The sequence below is a fragment of the Schistocerca nitens genome, chromosome 8 (assembly GCF_023898315.1).
Source record: "Schistocerca nitens isolate TAMUIC-IGC-003100 chromosome 8, iqSchNite1.1, whole genome shotgun sequence".
In the NCBI taxonomy this organism is placed as follows: domain Eukaryota; kingdom Metazoa; phylum Arthropoda; class Insecta; order Orthoptera; family Acrididae; genus Schistocerca; species Schistocerca nitens.
The window spans coordinates 48,787,161-48,808,385 of record NC_064621.1 but is presented as its reverse complement, the minus strand read 5'-3'; the positions used below and the strand labels follow the sequence as shown (position 1 = coordinate 48,808,385).

Sequence of the window (21,225 nt, the reverse complement as noted above, 5' to 3'; positions counted from 1 at the left end):
CCCAACATCGTGCAGCCCGCCTCCAGTGGTGTCGCGACAGGCGTGAATGGAGGGACGAATGGAGACGTGTCGTCTTCAGCGATGAGAGTCGCTTCTGCCTTGGTGCCAATGATGGTCGTATGCGTGTTTGGCGCCGTGCAGGTGAGCGCCACAATCAGGACTGCATACGACCGAGGCACACAGGGCCAACACCCGGCATCATGGTGTGGGGAGCGATCTCCTACACTGGCCGTACACCACTGGTGATCGTCGAGGGGACACTGAATAGTGCACGGTACATCCAAACCGTCATCGAACCCATCGTTCTACCATTCCTAGACCGGCAAGGGAACTTGCTGTTCCAACAGGACAATGCACGTCCGCATGTATCCCGTGCCACCCAACGTGCTCTAGAAGGTGTAAGTCAACTACCCTGGCCAGTAAGATCTCCGGATCTGTCCCCCATTGAGCATGTTGGGGACTGGATGAAGCGTCGTCTCACGCGGTCTGCACGTCCAGCACGAACGCTGGTCCAACTGAGGCGCCAGGTGGAAATGGCATGGCAAGCCGTTCCACAGGACTACATCCAGCATCTCTACGATCGTCTCCATGGGAGAATAGCAGCCTGCATTGCTGCGAAAGGTGGATATACACTGTACTAGTGCCGACATTGTGCATGCTCTGTTGCCTGTGTCTATGTGCCTGTGGTTCTGTCAGTGTGATCATGTGATGTATCTGACCCCAGGAATGTGTCAATAAAGTTTCCCCTTCCTGGACAATGAATTCACGGTGTTCTTATTTCAATTTCCAGGAGTGTATATACTTAGTGCGATCTGTGACAGTGGAATTATATGTGGTGACTGCTTCAAGACGCAATTCCTGACGCAATCGGAATAAAAAAACGCCGCAATCGTTTAAATATTCCCTACCCTGTATCCTATAAATGGTATAAATTAATAATATTCCACACACGGTAATCAATATCCAACAAGGACAACTGACACACACCAAAAGGATGTCAAACTTCCTGGCAGATTAAAACTGTGTGCCCGACCGAGCAGGAGAGCTTCTGTAAAGTTTGGAAGGTAGGAGACGAGATACTGGCAGAAGTAAAGCTGTGAGGACCGGGCGTGAGTCGTGCTTCGGTAGCTCACATGGTAGAGCATTTGCCCGCGATAGGCAAAGGTCCCGAGTTCGAGTCTCGGTCGGGCACACAGTTTTAATTTCCCAGGAAGTTTCATATCAGCGCACACCCCGCTGCAGAGTGAAAATCTCATTCTGCAAAAGGATGTCGACTGATCAATTAGACAATCAAAATGATGAGAGTTGGAGGGGGCCTATTTGACCTGACCTGAAGCAACTCGTCTTCAACAACAGAATACCAAAAGTGGCTCAGTAGGTTCCTGCCAAGTTTGTTCGATCAGTTTAATTAATTAGGGAATTAATCTGACATCAATAGTGGTGTCATGGAACAAAAAATAGCTTAAGAGTCAGTGACAAAGTAATAGCATTGGAAACCCTCTTCATAAGCATGTGAAATTCAAAAACTGCACTCATATTGGTGAGGAGGGGTGGGGAGGGAGATATGGCGAAATGGAGGGTATGAGATTTTCCTGCCAACTGCCAACAGAGTAGCTCCCAAAATAAAGAAAATGAACTACCCTATGTCTTTACTCTCGAGCAACTCAGCACAGACCAAGTCTTTTTCCTGCCAATTATCAGATGGGGAGAGGGGAAGGGGGAGCAGAGGGCTGGAGGACTTCTCAGGAGGGAGAGGAGGTAATTAATTGATCAATTTAGTTGTCAATTAATTTGATATCAAAAGTGCGCTTGTATAAATGGGGGGGATGTCAGTTAGGATAATTCCCAGAGGGGTATTTGTCCTTCTCTGAAGGACAGATTAACACCAGTGGGCCATAAATCAACCCCGATGGAGTCATAATTAGCATTCACATTCAGGGAAGACTGTGCCACTCCCATCTCTCTCACAGCACCCGTCCTAGTGCACAAGATCTCTTCAGATGCGAGCATGTCGAGAGGGTTAGCACGCCTTGTTGGTGCATACTAAATATGAGAGTGATGTGATGATATAACAGACGGTTAAAAGAAATATGTGGTTTATGCATAATGGAGATCCAGACAGATGGAATTTGAAGCGTTTTAAGTAAATCAACTGTGCTGTCAGTTCTAAAGTATTGTTCTAGCGTCTGGGGCCAGTACAAAGAAAGTATCGGCAAGAGAGAAATGATTGCAGAACAAAACACATGCAGTGCCAAAGCTACATGATTCTGCACTTAAAAATGCTATAATACGAAAGCATTGTGGTTTCTGAAATACTAGTCACGCAGAGTGGAATGTTTTACTACACTACTTCAGGACATATATGTCAAAAATCTGGCATATATCGATGCAGCAAGTTTTCCATCCCACTCACTACAGTGACACACTTTAAGATGATAAAACGACTTCATTACACATCAAAGAAAAACATAAATTCTTTGTGATACTAGTATAGCGCCCACTGTTCGCATCTGATTGTAGTTTACAAATTATGCTATGCTCTCATTAGTCCTATAAAATGGACTTCAACAACGGAAAATGTCTGTTACAAGAAAACAGCCAAAGGCAAAGGAGTGGTTTCTGACATGTCAAATTACATGCCATGCTGCACTAACTCCATACACAAGACAACTGTCAATCAAATCTATACATAGGGTTTTCAGTACCTCACAAACGCCTAACTTAGAACCACTGCAGTTGTAAAACTGAAAATTCGATTTATGTCCAAGACGTGCCAGAGAAATGGAGTACTTCACATACATCCTCATTCATCAAGAGTAGCGTGCTTAAATAGGTTTTCCATCGATGGAGGTGATTCATCCCACATGTGTTGGTAGTCCTCTGCCGACTATGGTATGGAAACGTTTGCTGTTAACGACTGCACGTAGGTAGCGCTCTAAGTCGTACACAGTTAATGCAATTGTATACTAATCGATTGCAAGTTATACCACGCAACTGATGCATCTCAATAGAAAAATGGAAAAAATGGTTAAGAGCGTGACAAATTACCTGCAGCAACATCTTCCTCTCTCTAGAATCCATCATCAGTCTACCATTAAGTTGGTTGAATGGTTGGTTTGGGGAAGGAGACCAGACAGCGAGGTCATCGGTCTCATCGGATTAGGGAAGGACGGGGAAGGAAATCGGCCGTGCCCTTTGAAAGGAACCATCCCGGCATTTGCCTGGAGCGATTTAGGGAAATCACGGAAAACCTAAATCAGGATGGCCGGACGCGGGATTGAACCGTCGTCCTCCCGAATGTGAGTCCAGTGTCTAACCACTGCGCCACCTCGCTCGGTGCTCTACCATTAAGTAATACCTCGCTGTCCCCCATTCAACCGATCACTCCATCTATCTTCTATTACCCTTTAGCGCAGGTCCATGTCAATTTAGAGGTAGATGGTTCTATTTTCCATGAAAACTTCCAAGACAGCAGTCAACTTGTGTGTATCACTATTACCTCAATAGACATACAATAGAATGTTGTTAAAAAAACCATGCAGCAACTCTTCTGCAAGGTATTTGTTGGCTGATACAGCATGATTGTGATTGATGCACAGTGCAGAGAAGCAAGCTCTAAATACAGTTTGTTAGGGTTTAAAACGCCGAAACAGTCATGTCCAGGGTCAAAGATGGGATCCATTCTGTAGCAGTACATTGAGGTCCCACAGCTGGTAAGACACTTTTTAGCTAAGGACACTTTATAACAATCTATAAGGTGGTTACCGATAATTCTGGACCCACATCTGGGCTTATGATCCGACTTATTACTCTACACATGGTGAGCATTCATGATAAACTTTCTACTCCAGCCATCTTAACGCCGTTGACAAAAAAAATGACTGGTGTTTCCATGTCAGATTTATCTCGTATGCCTCTTGCTGTCACACACCCTTTTCGATGTACAAGAATTTTCCTGCGCCAACCAGAAGTCATGCAATTAGTTCCTCATTCCCCCTCAGTTTCCCCGCAATTTGCCATACGTTTGCTAAATTCAATCGTATTTTCTAGCAATTTTCTTGTTTCATCGATTTTGTGTCACTTCTGCCCATATGATCATGACATTACTTCTCCCCCATATTCTGAAATTGCTTGTAAATGTAGTGCAGTTGTCATTACCTAGCACAAATGCACTATTTTTATGGTCTGATGGTATACTGCGGCACTGACTCGAAGGCACTTATTCACTTTTAACGAGATATTCTACAGTTGTAGCGCATTTCCACTGTTTTCTGAATGTCTGTGTTAGCGATGCCGCAAACTCTTCCAGTTTCCATTTGTTGCGATGTGCAGCACATTTCTTTCAATAAGAAACACCCCTTCTGTCTTTTATTTCAACAAACCTGTGCATTGTGGGAACAGCACAGTTTACACCATGCGATGTGCAGCTTTCGGTGAGAGCCAATGGATTGAAACACGTTACTGTCGGTATAGTACGTGACACAGACCTGAAATTCATGGTAGATAAACAAAATGCGTGGATGTGTACACAGCTGTAGTCATACACTGCTTCGATGTGTCACAGCAGCAAAACTATGTATCAAACTTCTTATGAAACAACAACGGACGGACCCTGTCCTTGTTATTGACGATCTGTGGGATATGATCCTCCTAGAGTACGGGCTATGAAACTTCACTATCGTTTGTGCAAGTGACTTCGATCGCCAGCCACATACTCCAGGGGATTAATACCTGTATATTTATTTGGATCGCCACATATGCTCAATGTCAGCGTGCAGATGGTATTTGGTTTTAATATATTGAAAGAGAGTAATATGGTAATATCGAGTTCTCTCCTCGTGAAGTTAGTGAAGTTTCCGTAGTTGAAGTTTTTCTGTGTTGGATGGTACAAAATAACGATGACAGAGAGAATGTTTGGCTGACAGACATTACAGCACTCTGAGGGATGCAGATTACTGCTGGACTACAGTACCTGTATGTAGTTGGGAAATACACCACAGTACAGTAGCAAAATCCTTCTCCTGCTTCCATTTCCCATATGATGTGGAGTCTTCCTAATTTTCCCAATAAGAAACCACACAGCAACTGCTCATGCTGTCTTTTCCACTACTCGTGTTGCTGGAGAAAGCCTCAATTGGAGCTAACTTTACACATTGTACATGGTTGGTGGATCTATGACAACATGTTCCCATTTCCACCGTGTGGTCAAAACATGGTCCTGTTGCATTCACTCAGCTCACCTTTTTTCTCCATGGGATGCAGAAGGTAGTAGATATGACTTCCAGCTAGTTCCGACTTAATGTGGAATGACAACATTGACAAAGCTGCAGGAAGGACGGGGTATGAACTGAGGAACAGTTACAAGATGCAGAGAGACCACGCTGGAGGTTTGAGTTTTGCTATGTGGGGTCCTAAGCCGATAGATTCGAAAAACACGACTCGTTCCAAATCGCAGACAGATTTTCTACCGAAAAATGTAACACTATAGATCTGAGAAGTCAGTGTATTGCTCAGAGGATTTTGTACATTTCTTACAACTTCAACCTAGCATTGCATTTTTTAAATCATTACTCACATAGCACACCATCTACTGTACATGATCATTCTCAATCGACCATCATCCTCCCATCCGCCCACGGACATATTGCAGAACCGCTGTTACACAGTCTACATGGTAGTAGGAAATATGTAGTACTGGCATGAGGGAGTTGCAAATATCGGCTTAACACCAAGTTACTTACGCGAATCACCGACTGCCTGCTTAGTTGGGTGGTAACGTGCTTGCCTCACATGAATCGGTCCAGGTTCGATTCCCGGCCGGATCGGAGATTTTTTCGTTCTCAGCATCATTTCATCCTCCTCAAAGGCCGCAATTCGCCCAATGTGGCACCGAATGAAATAAGAATTGCACTTGGTGGCCGAACCCGAATGGGACATCCTGACCAACAATGCCAAATGGTCTTTTTTTTTTTTCATCCGAATCACTTTCCAAATTCGGTGAAGAGGGTGATTCTGTTACCAGCCCATACCGTTGTCGATGTACACCCTCATTTTTGGTCTGTTAATACACAGCATGCGATCACCATCTACACTCCTGGAAATGGAAAAAAGAACACATTGACACCGGTGTGTCAGACCCACCATACTTGCTCCGGACACTGCGAGAGGGCTGTACAAGCAATGATCACACGCACGGCACAGCGGACACACTAGGAACCACGGTGTTGGCCGTCGAATGACGCTAGCTGCGCAGCATTTGTGCACCGCCGCCGTCAGTGTCAGCCAGTTTGCCGTGGCATACGGAGCTCCATCGCAGTCTTTAACACTGGTAGCATGCCGCGACAGCGTGGACGTGAACCGTATGTGCAGTTGACGGACTTTGAGCGAGGGCGTATAGTGGGCATGCGGGAGGCCGGGTGGACGTACCGCCGAATTGCTCAACACGTGGGGCGTGAGGTCTCCACAGTACATCGATGTTGTCGCCAGTGGTCGGCGGAAGGTGCACGTGCCCGTCGACCTGGGACCGGACCGCAGCGACGCACGGATGCACGCCAAGACCGTAGGATCCTACGCAGTGCCGTAGGGGACCGCACCGCCACTTCCCAGCAAATTAGGGACACTGTTGCTCCTGGGGTATCGGCGAGGACCATTCGCAACCGTCTCCATGAAGCTGGGCTACGGTCCCGCGCACCGTTAGGCCGTCTTCCGCTCACGCCCCAACATCGTGCAGCCCGCCTCCAGTGGTGTCGCGACAGGCGTGAATGGAGGGACGAATGGAGACGTGTCGTCTTCAGCGATGAGAGTCGCTTCTGCCTTGGTGCCAATGATGGTCGTATGCGTGTTTGGCGCCGTGCAGGTGAGCGCCACAATCAGGACTGCATACGACCGAGGCACACAGGGCCAACACCCGGCATCATGGTGTGGGGAGCGATCTCCTACACTGGCCGTACACCACTGGTGATCGTCGAGGGGACACTGAATAGTGCACGGTACATCCAAACCGTCATCGAACCCATCGTTCTACCATTCCTAGACCGGCAAGGGAACTTGCTGTTCCAACAGGACAATGCACGTCCGCATGTATCCCGTGCCACCCAACGTGCTCTACAAGGTGTAAGTCAACTACCCTGGCCAGCAAGATCTCCGGATCTGTCCCCCATTGAGCATGTTTGGGACTGGATGAAGCGTCGTCTCACGCGGTCCGCACGTCCAGCACGAACGCTCGTCCAACTGAGGCGCCAGGTGGAAATGGCATGGCAAGCCGTTCCACAGGACTACATCCAGCATCTCTACGATCGTCTCCATGGGAGAATAGCAGCCTGCATTGCTGCGAAAGGTGGATATACACTGTACTAGTGCCGACATTGTACATGCTCTGTTGCCTGTGTCTATGTGCCTGTGGTTCTGTCAGTGTGATCATGTGATGTATCTGACCCCAGGAATGCGTCAATAAAGTTTCCCCTTCCTGGGACAATGAATTCACGGTGTTCTTATTTCAATTTCCAGGAGTGTATATCCATTGTTATGATATTGGTGTGCAAGACAACTTCATTCGGATGTCCTAACCAGAAAAAAAGCACTGCAACTGTTTAAATATTCCAGACTGCTTTGTCACCCTCAAAATGTTTCAATAAACAATATTCCATACATACAGTTTCATAACAAATTCTTTAAGTAAATGAATTATATTCCAGTCACTTTAATCCCATCATGCACTGGTGCTGCTGCTCGCAGTGAGCTTTCAGTTGCCTGAGACTGCAGTCAAGTCTACAAGTTGCATTTGTGTGAGAGTGTGTGGTATTTTTTTTTTTTTTTTTTTTGTGGTTTTAGGGCGCACAGCTACAATGGTCATTAGCGCCCAGACTAAGTTAGGAATGCACTGCGAGGCACAAGGTTAAAACAGCAACTAAAAGGGACAACACTATAAAAGACATATTAACAGGCAAACGATTAAAAAAAAAAACAGTATAATCAATCCTTAGACAGGTTTGTCAAGTGGATAAAACAAAGAACGCGAGCAGCTGCTCCTGGGTCATCCGCTAAAATGGCATCCAGTGTACATGGCAGGGCCAAGATCAACGCGCAGTGTATTAAAATTCGGACAGGACGTTAAAACGTGGCGTACCGTCAGCAATTGGCCACATGGGCAGAACGGCGCCGGCGCAGCCGTGAGCAGATGGCGATGGCTGAACCGGCAGTGTCCAATTCGTAACCGGGCCAAAACGACCTCCTCCCGCCGAGAAGGGCGTGAAGAGGTCGTCCAAGCCGTGGGGAGAGTTTTCCAGGCCCGAAGCTTGTTTGCAGTAAGTGTAGACCAATCGGCATGCCACAGCGATAAAATGCGCTGACAAATGACCCTGCTAAAATCAGATGAAGGCACTCAACAATAAGCTCTCCGAGGCTGGAGGACCGCAGCCTTGGCCGCGGAATCTGCAGCTTCGTTCCCAGGTATACCGGCATGGCCAGGAACCCACATAAAGATAACCGGAGGACCGTCGTCCGCCAGCTGTGGAATAGAGCGATGGATCCGGTGCATGAAACGGTGAACCGGATACGGATCACTGAGGCTCTGGATGGCGCTCAGGGTATCAGAGCAGATGACTGTATGTGTGACTGTCATCTATTGTTGATGAAGGCATTAATAGCCAAAAGCTTTAATTGTGAGAGTCTTTTCGTTGTCCCTATCTGCAACTCAGCAACTCTGCTATATGAAGAGCGGCAGCTTTCCTTTTCATAATATTGTTATCCTATAATTGTTAAAATAAACAATGTTCCACACATTGTATTGTCTATCAGATATTGTTTAAACAATATTCCGTACACTGCCATCGATTTCCTGCAACATTTTTTAAATAAATACTGAAACTATATTGCATACACTGCCTTGTATCCTATAAACTGTTTAAATAAACAATATTCCACACATTGTCTTTTCTGCCAGAAATTGTTTAAATAATATTCTACACAGTGCAGTCGATTTCCCATCAAATCGCCAGTCAACTGAGTCTTTTTCCCATCGATTTCCATGTGGGAGAGGGATGAATGAGGTGGGAGGAGAGGGGTTAATTAATTTATCCATTTATGTAATTAGCCATATGGTTGATAGAATGGGAGAGGGGGTGCTATTCGAATAACTCAGGCCTGAAAGTGTGCTTGTACCGGTGAGGGTGAGAGGGGGTGGAGGTTTCCAGATGGGTGGGTGAGGTGGAGGGAGACAGGTGTGGGGGGGGGGGGCTTCTTGGAGAGAAGGAATGTGCCCAAGGGTCATAAATCAACCCTCAGGGGGTGTAAACCACTTAGCAGAACAAAAGGTTAAGGGGAGAGGGAGGGGTCATATATCAATCAGCTGTCACAATTTGTTTAATTTGCATATCAGTTTGATATCAAAAGTGGGGTGTTGCTTCCGTTTCCTGCAGTTTCACTCATAAATGCAGTCTGGCTTCTGTATAAGTTGTGAATAATCGTTCACTCGCTGTATTTTATCCCACTACCTTCAAAAGTGTAAAATGTGCAATCCAGTCAACACTGCGAAATCTTTTTTAAGAGAAATATACATGTATGTGGTGCCTGTTCTTTTGGATATTCCAAAAGCACAGACATAACAAATATAATTAAGGCGAGGACGACCAACGACTACTTCAGTGAGGATACAGACCACGCTAGAATTCTTACAGGAATCGGCGAAATGCCGCGAGTAATGAGGATAATGAGGAAGGGACGCTATAACAGTAGCGTGTGGATAAGTTGAGAACTTGGTTCTTACAGGAGGCATGCTAGGGTGGTCAGTAGTGTGTGGATAAGTTGAGAACTTGGTTCTTACAGGAGGCATGCTAGGGTGGTCAGTAGTGTGTGGATAAGTTGAGAACTTGGTTCTTACAGGAGGCATGCTAGGGTGGTCAGTAGTGTGTGGATAAGTTGAGAACTTGGTTCTTACAGGAGGCATGCTAGGGTGGTCAGTAGTGTGTGGATAAGTTGAGAACTTGGTTCTTACAGGAGGCATGCTAGGGTGGTCAGTAGTGTGTGGATAAGTTGAGAACTTGGTTCTTACAGGAGGCATGCTAGGGTGGTCAGTAGTGTGTGGATAAGTTGAGAACTTGGTTCTTACAGGAGGCATGCTAGGGTGGTCAGTAGTGTGTGGATAAGTTGAGAACTTGGTTCTTACAGGAGGCATGCTAGGGTGGTCAGTAGTGTGTGGATAAGTTGAGAACTTGGTTCTTACAGGAGGCATGCTAGGGTGCTCCGCTGCAGTTGCGATGACCAGTGTGCCACGATGGTGCAGTGGTCAGCGCATCTGCTTAGTAAGCAGGAGACTTGAGTTCGAATCCCAATCCGGCACAAATTTTCAACTTTCTCCGTTCATTTAATCAATGCCCACTGGAAGCTTATGGCATTCATTCCTTCGTGTCTTGAAGAAATATACAGATGCTGTAAACATCGATTCGCATTTCTTTAATCCTCCAGTCTGGCACAAATTTTCAACTTTCTCCATTGATTTAACCAATGACCTCTGGAAGCTTATGGCTTTCATTCCTTTGTGTCTTGAAAAAATATACATATGCTATAAACATCGATTCGCATTTCTTTAATCTATCTTCTAAGATAAATTATAGGGCCAGTTTTGCCTAGCAGGTCCCCCCATTCCTATGGAATCTAAGATGGTCTTTACCAAGATCAGCCTATACCATTACTTCCACGCTTCTGTAAATAATTCGTGTTAGTGTTTCGCAACCATGACTTCTTAAACTGAGTTTTCGATAACATTCTTACCTGCTAGCACTTGCCTTTTTTTGAATTGCAATATTCTTGTTAGGGTTTGAGAGTACTTAGCATGTCTCATTCATCTCGCATAGCAGGTGGGATAGTTTTGTCATAGATGGCTGTTTCTGAGGGATTGTCGCATACTACAGGGGCCTTGTCTCGACTTAGGTCTTTCAATGATCTGTCATATTGTTCTTGCAGCATCTCTTCTTCATTTACTTCCTTTTTTCCTTTCAAGAGGAAGGAACTGAAGATGAAATGTAATCTATTCATTTTACTTGTACTACCCTAGTTAAGTAGCGTAAATAAGAGGAATTTGGCAGTATTACTAATCCATCGCCACATGGCTTCCCCAGCGCAGTGTCATCAAGTTCTTCATCTCTGATTCGAAGGAAGGAAGATAAGAGTTTAACTCCCCATTGACAGTGCATTCGTCGCAGATGGAACACAAGCTCAGATTAGGAAAGGATGGAGAAAGCGGCCATGCCCTTGCACAGGAACCATCCCAGCACTTACCTCGAGCGATTTAGGGAAATCATGGAAAATCTGTATCTGAATGGCTGGATGGGGATTTGAACTTTCGTGCTGCTGGAGAGAGTCCTCTAAGCTAACCATTGCCCTAGCCACATCGCTCTGTACCAGTATGATACGTAACGACAGCATAGCAGAAAACGTACACAGTAAGCATCAACAGTTAAGGTGAGGAACTGTTCTCATTAGTGTTAAGGTACATGCATATGACCACGAAAGTGCCAATGTATCAGCAAACCGCTTACGATGACGAGATGAGCTGGTAGAGGATGTTGCGGTTGGTCATCATGACGCCCTTGGGCAGTCCAGTGGTCCCCGAGGAGCACATGATGAAGGCCACGTGTTCCAGCCAGTCCGGCTGGTCTGGGGCCGCCACTTCCTCCAGGTCGACGTTACCGGCGCTGTCCAGCGGCACGTCGCGACGCTCCAGCCAGCGGCAGACGTCGTTGATGTCGACCACTTCGAAATCCGGACAAACGGAGCGGATGTTGGACGCTGCGGTCTCCTCCGCTAGGATGAGTTTCGGCTGGATTGTATCCCGAACCAGAGTCTTCAGGTCGTCTGCACAAATTATGTACAAAGGTGGTCATTATCCGTGAGAGGGAGGGACCCGTAATGCAGGCCTGTACAGATGAACAGGATGCTTGCTGTGGTTTCGGCAGTGTAAAATAAATCGTTATTGCTCACTTATAATGTCTCAAAATCAGATAAACAGAAAGATGTAAAACAACACTAACTCACTAAGAGCATTAAAGTTTTACAGAAGAAAATCCGTGCTTACGACAATGTCCACACTGCCACCGTCAGGAAAGTAGCTGACTGTCGAAGGCGATACTGAATAATACAGGTTTAAATTTTGCAGCGGCGATTACAGCGACCAAATACTACTCATGTGATCATAGTCCCAGAGATAAATTAAAAATGGGTCCAGTTTCCCCCTTGGTCATCAGGCGAATGCAGGTACTGAAAATGCCCTCCCAGATTTATTGGGACCACTCCTGCCTCACTACCTGCCAACTCGGATATTACGCTAAACAGAACTTTTTTTTTTCGACAATAGACCACCAACTCCCATGAGTAGGGAAATAAAGGTATGACCCTCCTCACGCTGTGGTAAGTTCTAATCACGCTTCTCCATTAACATTCACAAAATTCTCATTTCCACAACTCCTTTCATGATTTAGTGTCAGTAGTTTGAAGTTTAGGATAAAATTCGCGTCTGTCTACGTAAGAATTGGTGCTTGTTCGTTAGGCTGTATTCTGTAACAGTAGATTTCACTAGATATGTGCACTTTCTGTACCGACAATAATAATTTGTGTAAGATCTTATGGGCCAAACTGCCTATGCTTACACACTACTTAATCTAGCTTAAAGTAACTTACGCTATGGACAACACACACACCCATGCCCGAGAGAGGAACCTCCGACGGGGGGAGCCGCGCGGACCGTGACAAGGCGCCCTAGACCACGCGGCTACCCCGCGCGGCTTCAGTACCGATAATATTCAGTACAGAGCTGTCAAACAGTTTGAATAGGATAATGCCACAGTCACATGGAATATTCTAAAACTGCTACGAATCAGAAGCCATGACTATCCCTTAAAGGCTACATCATCTCCTTCGTTACCTAAGGTGGTCGAAAAACGGTTTGAATCACGTGAATGTATCAGAATTATCCAGTTTTTATGCTTATCCATTACGGATATTTAAGAACCGTGACTGTATATTGAATGTAAATACGTTATACGGAACTGCAACCAGTCACTTTTTTGAATAATAATGTTTCATTCCATGAACCGGTTTTCGAACCGTTTCAGGTTCATTTTCAGATGGTTTCGGGAAGTTACATCATTACTGGTAGTAGCATAATGCTGGGTGCTGGCTCTATTGCAGAAAGATGGATCACACTTTAATGTATCGCCATGACTATAGCTTATCTGTCGATATGGATGTAAATTTACTTTTTACTTACTGCGACAGTATAGGCGGCTTTTTTCGGTTAGTGTCCATCTGTCTGCCTCCATTTTGATGTCCAGAACATTTTCACACAAACTATATCACTTTACACTTTGACAGCGACACTTTTCCAGCATCCAGCTTGCGTTTTACAATTGTTGCTTGTAACAAAGATCTTGACAGAAAGATATATCATAGGCCTACTTTGTACAGAGATGTAATTTGTTGTTCTTTACATGTATTAAAGTCGATATAAGGGCAAGTACTTTAATCAGAATGGCGATAGAGAGCACAAGATAAATATATTAATAAATTACTACAAGAACAAGCTTATTTGTTTATAAATTTATCTCGTGCTCTCATGTTATCGCCATTCTGATTAAAATACTTGCCCTGTAGCAGATGGAACGAAGATATTCAAGCAGAAGTAGGTTGCATTTGTTGTGTGCCTCACTTGCCCCTCCTTTGTCCTGAACAAAGCAACAGAAAAAATAGAAGACTGTGGATGTCTTGGAAACATTCCCTCGCTATACTAGATTGACTGACTATAACTGGTACATGTGGTGGAAAATTCTGGGATTGAAGATACTGACACAGACAGGTCGTTTGGCAGGAAGTCTGTTACTTTGGAGATAGCTGAGAATTTAAAATTTCAGCTCAGTTATGCCATATCCTAAAGAATCTGTGGAGGGATTGGACAGGTATATGCACACAATACCACTATCGCAAATAATAAATTGATCAATCGGGAATTTGACGGTGCGTTTGGTTTTTTAAAGCACTATAATATTCCTAAGTTGATTCTCTCTGCTGCATTCGGAAGGAGGAGGAGGGCTTAGTGCGTGAATGGATAGTCAACAACAAATACCTCTGCAAGACAGACTCCATTCTAAAGTAATGAGCGGAACACTTAAACCGCGATCCAGTCCGTAGCAGTAGTTGTCATAGTTAGTTGTCGGAGGTCACTTAAACTTCCGTAGACCACCACGATGCATTGGTCACGTTGGTAGCTGCTGCTCACTCATCTTCCGGTATTCGCACAGCTGCCTCAGGGACTGGAGAGCGTATCACTGTAGCCTCCCAGCCATCAACCAATCAGTTTACATGAGGGGGATAAATTTCCAGCCCAAACACTCGAATATTGGCTCTTCTCACGCAACACACACTTCCGCTCCTGTCTACCTGTACACTAGCTAGTTCACTGTCCAGCTATCCAGAGGGCGCTGCGAGGGCTTCCGCCAGGATTTGTCCCCACGGCTGCGGGCGTGTGCCAACTAGCCGGCCAGCCAGAACCCACTACTCGCACAGCCTTAAGCCAGAAATGTCCATTCGTTCTGGTCACCGGCTACCTCCGCCACGCACACGGATGGCAGGCAGGGTCGTCATAGGAAACCAGCCACATATTTATTAATGTAATTACAATTAAATACTACGATTACAGCCCATTCTGGTGACATTCGACACTGAGCGAAGTATCGGAAATGACTCCTTCTGACGACTGTGGCTCTGGAAATATCAGTTGCCCACGCAACTCTATATCCTTCATATAACTGGACATAATTTTCTCCCATCCAATGGTACGTCTCTGATATCAAATTGAAAGGCTAATTAATTAAACTGGTCATGAGAGTCACTTTTATAGTGAGTAATTTTTTTCCAGCTGTCGGATTAGACTGACCATATACTTCAAACAGGAATCCCTGGAGGGAAGACGATGACCTTTCTGAGGACCACTACTGAGAGCTCACATTTGAAGCTGACCCCAGAAGGATTTTACCGCCGCCAACATACATTTCACATCAGGACCACGAACTTAAGACACGAGTAATTAGAAGTCCTAAGGACGCAGACAGGTAGTATCCTTCCCTCACCCTATTTGCGAGTAAAATATTTTTTTAGTCGTCTTCTGACTAGTTACATGTGGCCCACCAGGAATTCCTCTCCTGTGCCAACCTCTTCATCTCAGAGTAACATTTGCAACATCCGTCCTCAATTATTCGCTGGATCTATTCCAATGTCTGTCTTCCTCTACAGTTTTTGCCCTCTACAGCACCCTCTACTGCCATGGAAGTCATTTCCTGATGTCTTAACAGATGTCCTATCATCCTGTCCCTTCTCCTTGTCAGTCCACATATTCCTTTCCTCTCCGATTCTGTGCAGAACCTTACCTTATCAGTCCACCTAAGTTTCAACATTCGTCTATAGCGGCACATCCAAATTGCTTCTATGCTCTTCCGTTCCGGCTTTCCCACGGTCTCTGTTTCACTACCATACCATGCTGTGCTCCAAACTTACATTCTCAGAATTTCCTTCCTCAAGCTAAGGCCTGTGTCTGATACTAGTCGACTTCTCCTGGCCAGGAATGCCCTTTTTGTCAGTGCTAGTCCGCTTTTGATGTCCTCCTTGCTCCATCTGTCATTGGTTACTTTGTTGCCTAGGTAGCAGAATTCCTTAACTTCATCTATATCGTGACCATCAGACCTGATGTTAAGTTTCTCGCTGTTCTCATTTCTACTACTTCTCATTACCTTCGCCTTTCTCAATCCATTCTCTCTACTCATTAGACTGTTCATTCCGTTCAGCAGATCCTGTAATTATTCTTCACTTTCACTCAGGATAGCAATGTCATCAGGGAATTATATCATCGATATTCTTTCAACCTGAATTTTAATTCTGTTTCTGAACCTTTCTTTTATTTCCATACGTGCTTCTTCGATGTGCAGATTGAGCTGTAGGGTCGAAAGACTACGTTCCTGGCATAAATCCTTTCTTATCCGAGCACTTCATTCTTGGTCGTTCACTCTTATTATTCCTTCTAGGCTCTTTCACATGTTGTATATTACCCGTCTCTCCCTATAGCTTACCCCTATGGCTCTCAGACTTTCGAACATCTTTTACATTCCAGAATGAGATTTTCACTCTGCAGCGGAGTGTGCGCTGATATGAAACTTCCTGGCAGATTAAAACTGTGTGCCGGACCGAGACTCGAGACGCGAAAGGCAAAGGTCCCGAGTTCGAGTCTCGGTCCGGGACACAGTTTTAATCTGCCAGGAAGTTTCATATCAGCGCACACTCCGCTGCAGAGTGTAAATCTCATTCTGGAAACATCCCCCGGGCTGTGGCTAAGCCATGTCTCCGCAATATCCTTTCTTTCAGGAGTGCTAGTTCTGCAAGGTTCGCAGGAGAGCTTCTGTAAAGTTTGGAAGGTAGGAGACGAGGTACTGGCAGAAGTAAAGCTGTGATGACGGGGCTCGAGTCGTGCTTGGGTAGCTCAGTTGGTAGAGCACTTGCCTGCGAAAGGCAAAGGTCCTGAGTTCGAGTCTCGGTCCGGCACATAGTTTTAATCTGCCAGGAAGTTTCATCTTTTACATTGTCGAACGCTCCTTCCAGGTAGTCAATTCCTATGAACGTGTCTTGATTTTTCTTTAGTCTTGCTTCCATTATCAACCACAATGTCAGAATTGCCTCTCTGCTGCCTTTACCTTCCCTAAAGTAATACTGATCCTCATCTACCACAACCTTCATTTTCTTTTTCATTCTTCCTTATATTATTCTTACCAGCAAATTGGTTGCATGAGATGTTGACCTGATTGTGCGATAATTCTCGCACTTGTCAGCTGTTGTAATCTTCGGAACTTCGGAATTGTGTGGTTGATATTTCCGAAGTTCAGATGGCATGTCGACCGATTCATACATCCTACATACCAACGTGAATAGTCGTTTTGTTGCTACATCCCGCGATGACTGATTGAATGATCTCCATCGCTTCTGCCTTATTTGATCTTAACTCCTCCAAAGCTCTCTTAAATTCTGATTCTAATACTGTATTCCATATCTCCTCTAAATCACCTCCTGTTTCTTCATCTATCACATAAGGCAAATCTTCCCCTCATAGATACTTTCAATGTAGTCTTTCCACCTATCCGCTCTCTCCTCTGCATTTAACAATGGAATTCCCATTGCACTCTTAATGTTCCCACACAAACTTTTAATTTAACTGAAGGCTGTTTTGACTTGCCTGTAAGCCGAGTCAGTCTTTCTGACAATAATTTCTTTTTCGATTTCTTCACATTTTTCATGCAGCCATTTCGTCTTAGCTTCCCTGCACTTTCTATTCATTTCGTTCCTCAGTGACTTGTATTTCTGTATTCTTGAATTTTCCTTAACATTTTTGTACTTACTTCTTTCATTGATCAACTGAAGTATTTCTTCTCTTACTCATTGTTTCTTCGCAGCTACCTTCTTTCGACATGTTTTTCTTTCCAACTTCTGTGGTTGCCTTTTAAAAGATATCCATTCCTCTTCAACCGTACTGCCCGTAAGCTATTTCTTATTGCTTTATTTATTGCCTTGGAGAACTTCAAGCATATGTCGTCATTCCTTAGCACTTCCGTATCCCATGTCTTTGCGTATTGATTCTTCCTGACTAATCTCTTATACACCAGCCTACTTTTCATCACTACAACAGTGTTATCTGAGTCTATATCTTTCCCTGGGTATGCCTTACAATCCCGTACCTGATTTCAGAATCTCTGTCTGACCATGATGTAGTCAAATTGGAAGCTTCCCACATCACCTGGCGTTTTCCAAGTATACCTCCTCCTCTTGTGATTCTTGAACAGAATATTCGCTATTACTAGCTGAAATTTATTACAGAACTCAATTAGTCTTTCTCGTCTCTCATTCCTTGTCTCAAGCTCATATTCTTCTGTAACCTTTTCTTCTACTCCTTCCTCTACAACTACATTCTAGTCCTCCACGACTATTAGATTTTCATCTCTATTTATGTACTGTATTACCCTTTTAGTATCCTCATGTACTTTCTCTATCTCTTTATCTTCCGCTTGTAACAAGTACGAGGGCAGTTCAATAAGTAATGCAACAATTTTTTTTTTCTGAAACAGTGGTTGTTTTATTCAGCATTGAAATACACCAGGTTATTCCCCAATCTCTTAGCTACACAACACTATTTTTCAACGTAATCTCCATTCAATGCTACGGCCTTACGCCACCTTGAAATGAGGGCCTGTATGCCTGCACAGTACCATTCCACTGGTCGATGTCGGAGCCAACGTCGTACTGCATCAATAACTTCTTCATCATCCGCGTAGTGCCTCCCACGGATTGCGTCCTTCATTGGGCCAAACATATGCAAATCCGACGGTGCGAGATCGGAGCTGTAGGGTGCATGAGGAAGAACAGTCCACTGAAGTTTTGTGAGCTCCTCTCGGGTGCGAAGACTTGTGTGAGGTCTTGCGTTGTCATGAAGAAGGAGAAGTTCGTTCAGATTTTTGTGCCTACGAACACGCTGAAGTCGTTTCTTCAATTTCTGAAGAGTAGCACAATACACTTCAGAGTTGATCGTTTGACCATGGGGAAGGACATCGAACAGAATAACCCCTTCAGCGTCCGAGAAGACTGTAACCATAACTTTACCGGCTGAGGGTATGGCTTTAAACTTTTTCTTGGTAGGGGAGTGGGTGTGGCGCCACTCCATTGATTGCCGTTTTGTTTCGGGTTCGAAGTGATGAACCCATGTTTCATCGCCTGTAACAATCTTTGACAAGAAATTGTCACCCTCAGCCACATGACGAGCAAGGAATTCCGCACAGATGGTTCTCCTTTGCTCTTTATGGTGTTCGGTTAGACAACGAGGGACCCAGCGGGAACAAACCTTTGAATATCCCTACTGGTGAACAATTGTGACAGCAATACCAACAGAGATGTCAAGTTGAGCACTGAGTTGTTTGATGGTGATCCATCGATCATCTCGAACGAGTGTGTTTGCACGCTCCGCCATTGCAGGAGTCACAGCAGTGCACGGGCGGCCCGCACGCGGGAGATCAGACAGTCTTGCTTGACCTTGCGGCGATGATGACACACGCTTTGCCCAACGACTCACCGTGCTTTTGTCCACTGCCAGATCACCGTAGACATTCTGCAAGCGCCTATGAATACCTGAGATGCCCTGGTTTTCCGCCAAAAGAAACTCGATCACTGCCCGTTGTTTGCAACGCACATCCGTTACAGACGCCATTTTAACAGCTCCGTACAGCGCTGCCACCTGTCGGAAGTCAATGAAACTATACGAGACGAAGCGGGAATGTTTGAAAATGTTCCACAAGAAATTTCCGGTTTTTTCAACCAAAATTGGCCAAGAAAAAAAATGTGTTGCATTACTTATTGAACTGCCCTCGTATATGTAAAGATGAACTATCATTATCGGTGTTGCTTTGCTGTTGATTCTGATAAGAACAACCCAACCACTGAACTGTTCACAGTAACACACTACCTGTCCTGCCCTCCTATTCATAAAAAATCCTACTGCCATTGTACCATTTCCTGCCGCTGTTGATGTTACTGTATACTCATCTGACCAGAAATCCTTGTCTTCTTTCCATTTCGCTTCTCTGACCCTTACCATATCCAGACTGAGGCTTTGCATTTCCGTTTTCATATTTTCTAGATTCCTTATCATGTTCAAGTTTCTGATATTCCACGTCCCTACTCGTCGAACGTTATCCTTTCGTTGATTATTCAATCTTTTTCTCATGGTCACCTCCCACTTGGCACTCTCCTCTCAGAGATCTGAATGGGGCTATTGCGCAATCTTTTGCCAATGGAGAGATCATCATGACACTTCCTCAATTACAGGCCACATGTCCTGTGGATACACATTACGTGTCTTTAATGGAGTGGTTTCCATTGCCTTCTGCATCCACATGCCGTTGATCATTGCTCATTCTTCCACCTTTAGGGGCAGTTTCCCACCCCAAAAGACAAGAGAATGCCCTGAATCATTCTCCGCTCCTCTGCCCTCTTTGAAAAGGCTGGTGGCAGAGTGAGGGTGACTTCTTGTGCTGGAAGTCTTCGGCCACCAACGCTAATTATTATTCAAAAATTAAGCAGTGGCGGGTTTCGAACCTGAGACTGAGGACGTTTTGATTACTATTCAAAGACGCCACCCCTAGATAATGGGCGGAATAGGAAAGTCAATCACTAGTAGTGGTACAGGGTTCCCTCCACTGCGCAAAGTATGATGGCTTCCGAACTAAGCAAACAGATGTAAATGTAAGTTTAGTCTACCTATGAAACGTCCCCTTAGAAAAATTAATGAATTACTGTGCTGATAAACCTCTTACATTATTTGATTTTCAAACAGCTGAGCAGAGCTGAACGTACTCAGACATTTCGTTCTTTACCTATTCTGATCAACACTAAACTGACACACATAATTTTTTGCGCAACGCAATATTTCAATAATCTCTACAAAAGAATGGCCCTAACTAACAATAACCTATACCTTTCATGAATCACTTACCTCACAAAAATCTTCGTTACTCGAACTACTGCAATACAGCGAGCGCCACTACTGCCAGCTAAATAAAAGATTCTAACTTCTGAAGGCACTAACTACTGATAGGCATAGTTAGCAAACGAAAGATTTTGATAGAGAACAAACAATGTATTTACCTTAATAGTGTTCAAAAGTCATAATATATATATATCAGTTCATGACATCCAGTCTTACAAATTTACTGTCTCTGTCCAGATCATCCGCTCTCAAAACTCCGCCATCTCTCTCCCCACATCCACCACTGCTGGCGGCTCACCTCCAACTGCGCAACGCTACGCACTGTTAACATCCAGCTGCCCAACACTACAATAGCAAACAACATGCAAACCAGCCACAGACTGCACACAGCACAGCCAGTGATTTTCATACAGAGCACTACCTGGCGGTAGCGTTACCAATATAAGAACCTAAACAGCCTACTTACACCTATTAACACGTCACTCCATCCATTGATGGGCATACAAACCTCATGGAAGAATATTGTCTCTTATTTATCGAGAAAACAAAAGACAGTACTTCTGTTGCTGATTATCTCTCAGTAAAAATCTTCATGTTAGCTCCTAATTTTCTCACTGCAATCATTTTGCGATAGGTATGTGCGATGTTGTAATATGTTTGCCGAC

At 44.7% G+C, this 21,225-nt stretch overlaps 1 protein-coding gene across 1 annotated transcript in view; it reads right to left on the bottom strand.

Annotated features, from left to right (window-relative positions):
- Positions 1–21,225, bottom strand: part of LOC126198614 (uncharacterized) — a 295,295-nt gene that overhangs the window by 170,322 nt on the left and 103,748 nt on the right. The window contains exon 3 of the mRNA XM_049935066.1: positions 11,535–11,850. Within this exon, the coding sequence (XP_049791023.1) occupies positions 11,535–11,850 (316 nt within the window). The remainder of the gene's footprint in view (positions 1–11,534; positions 11,851–21,225) is intronic.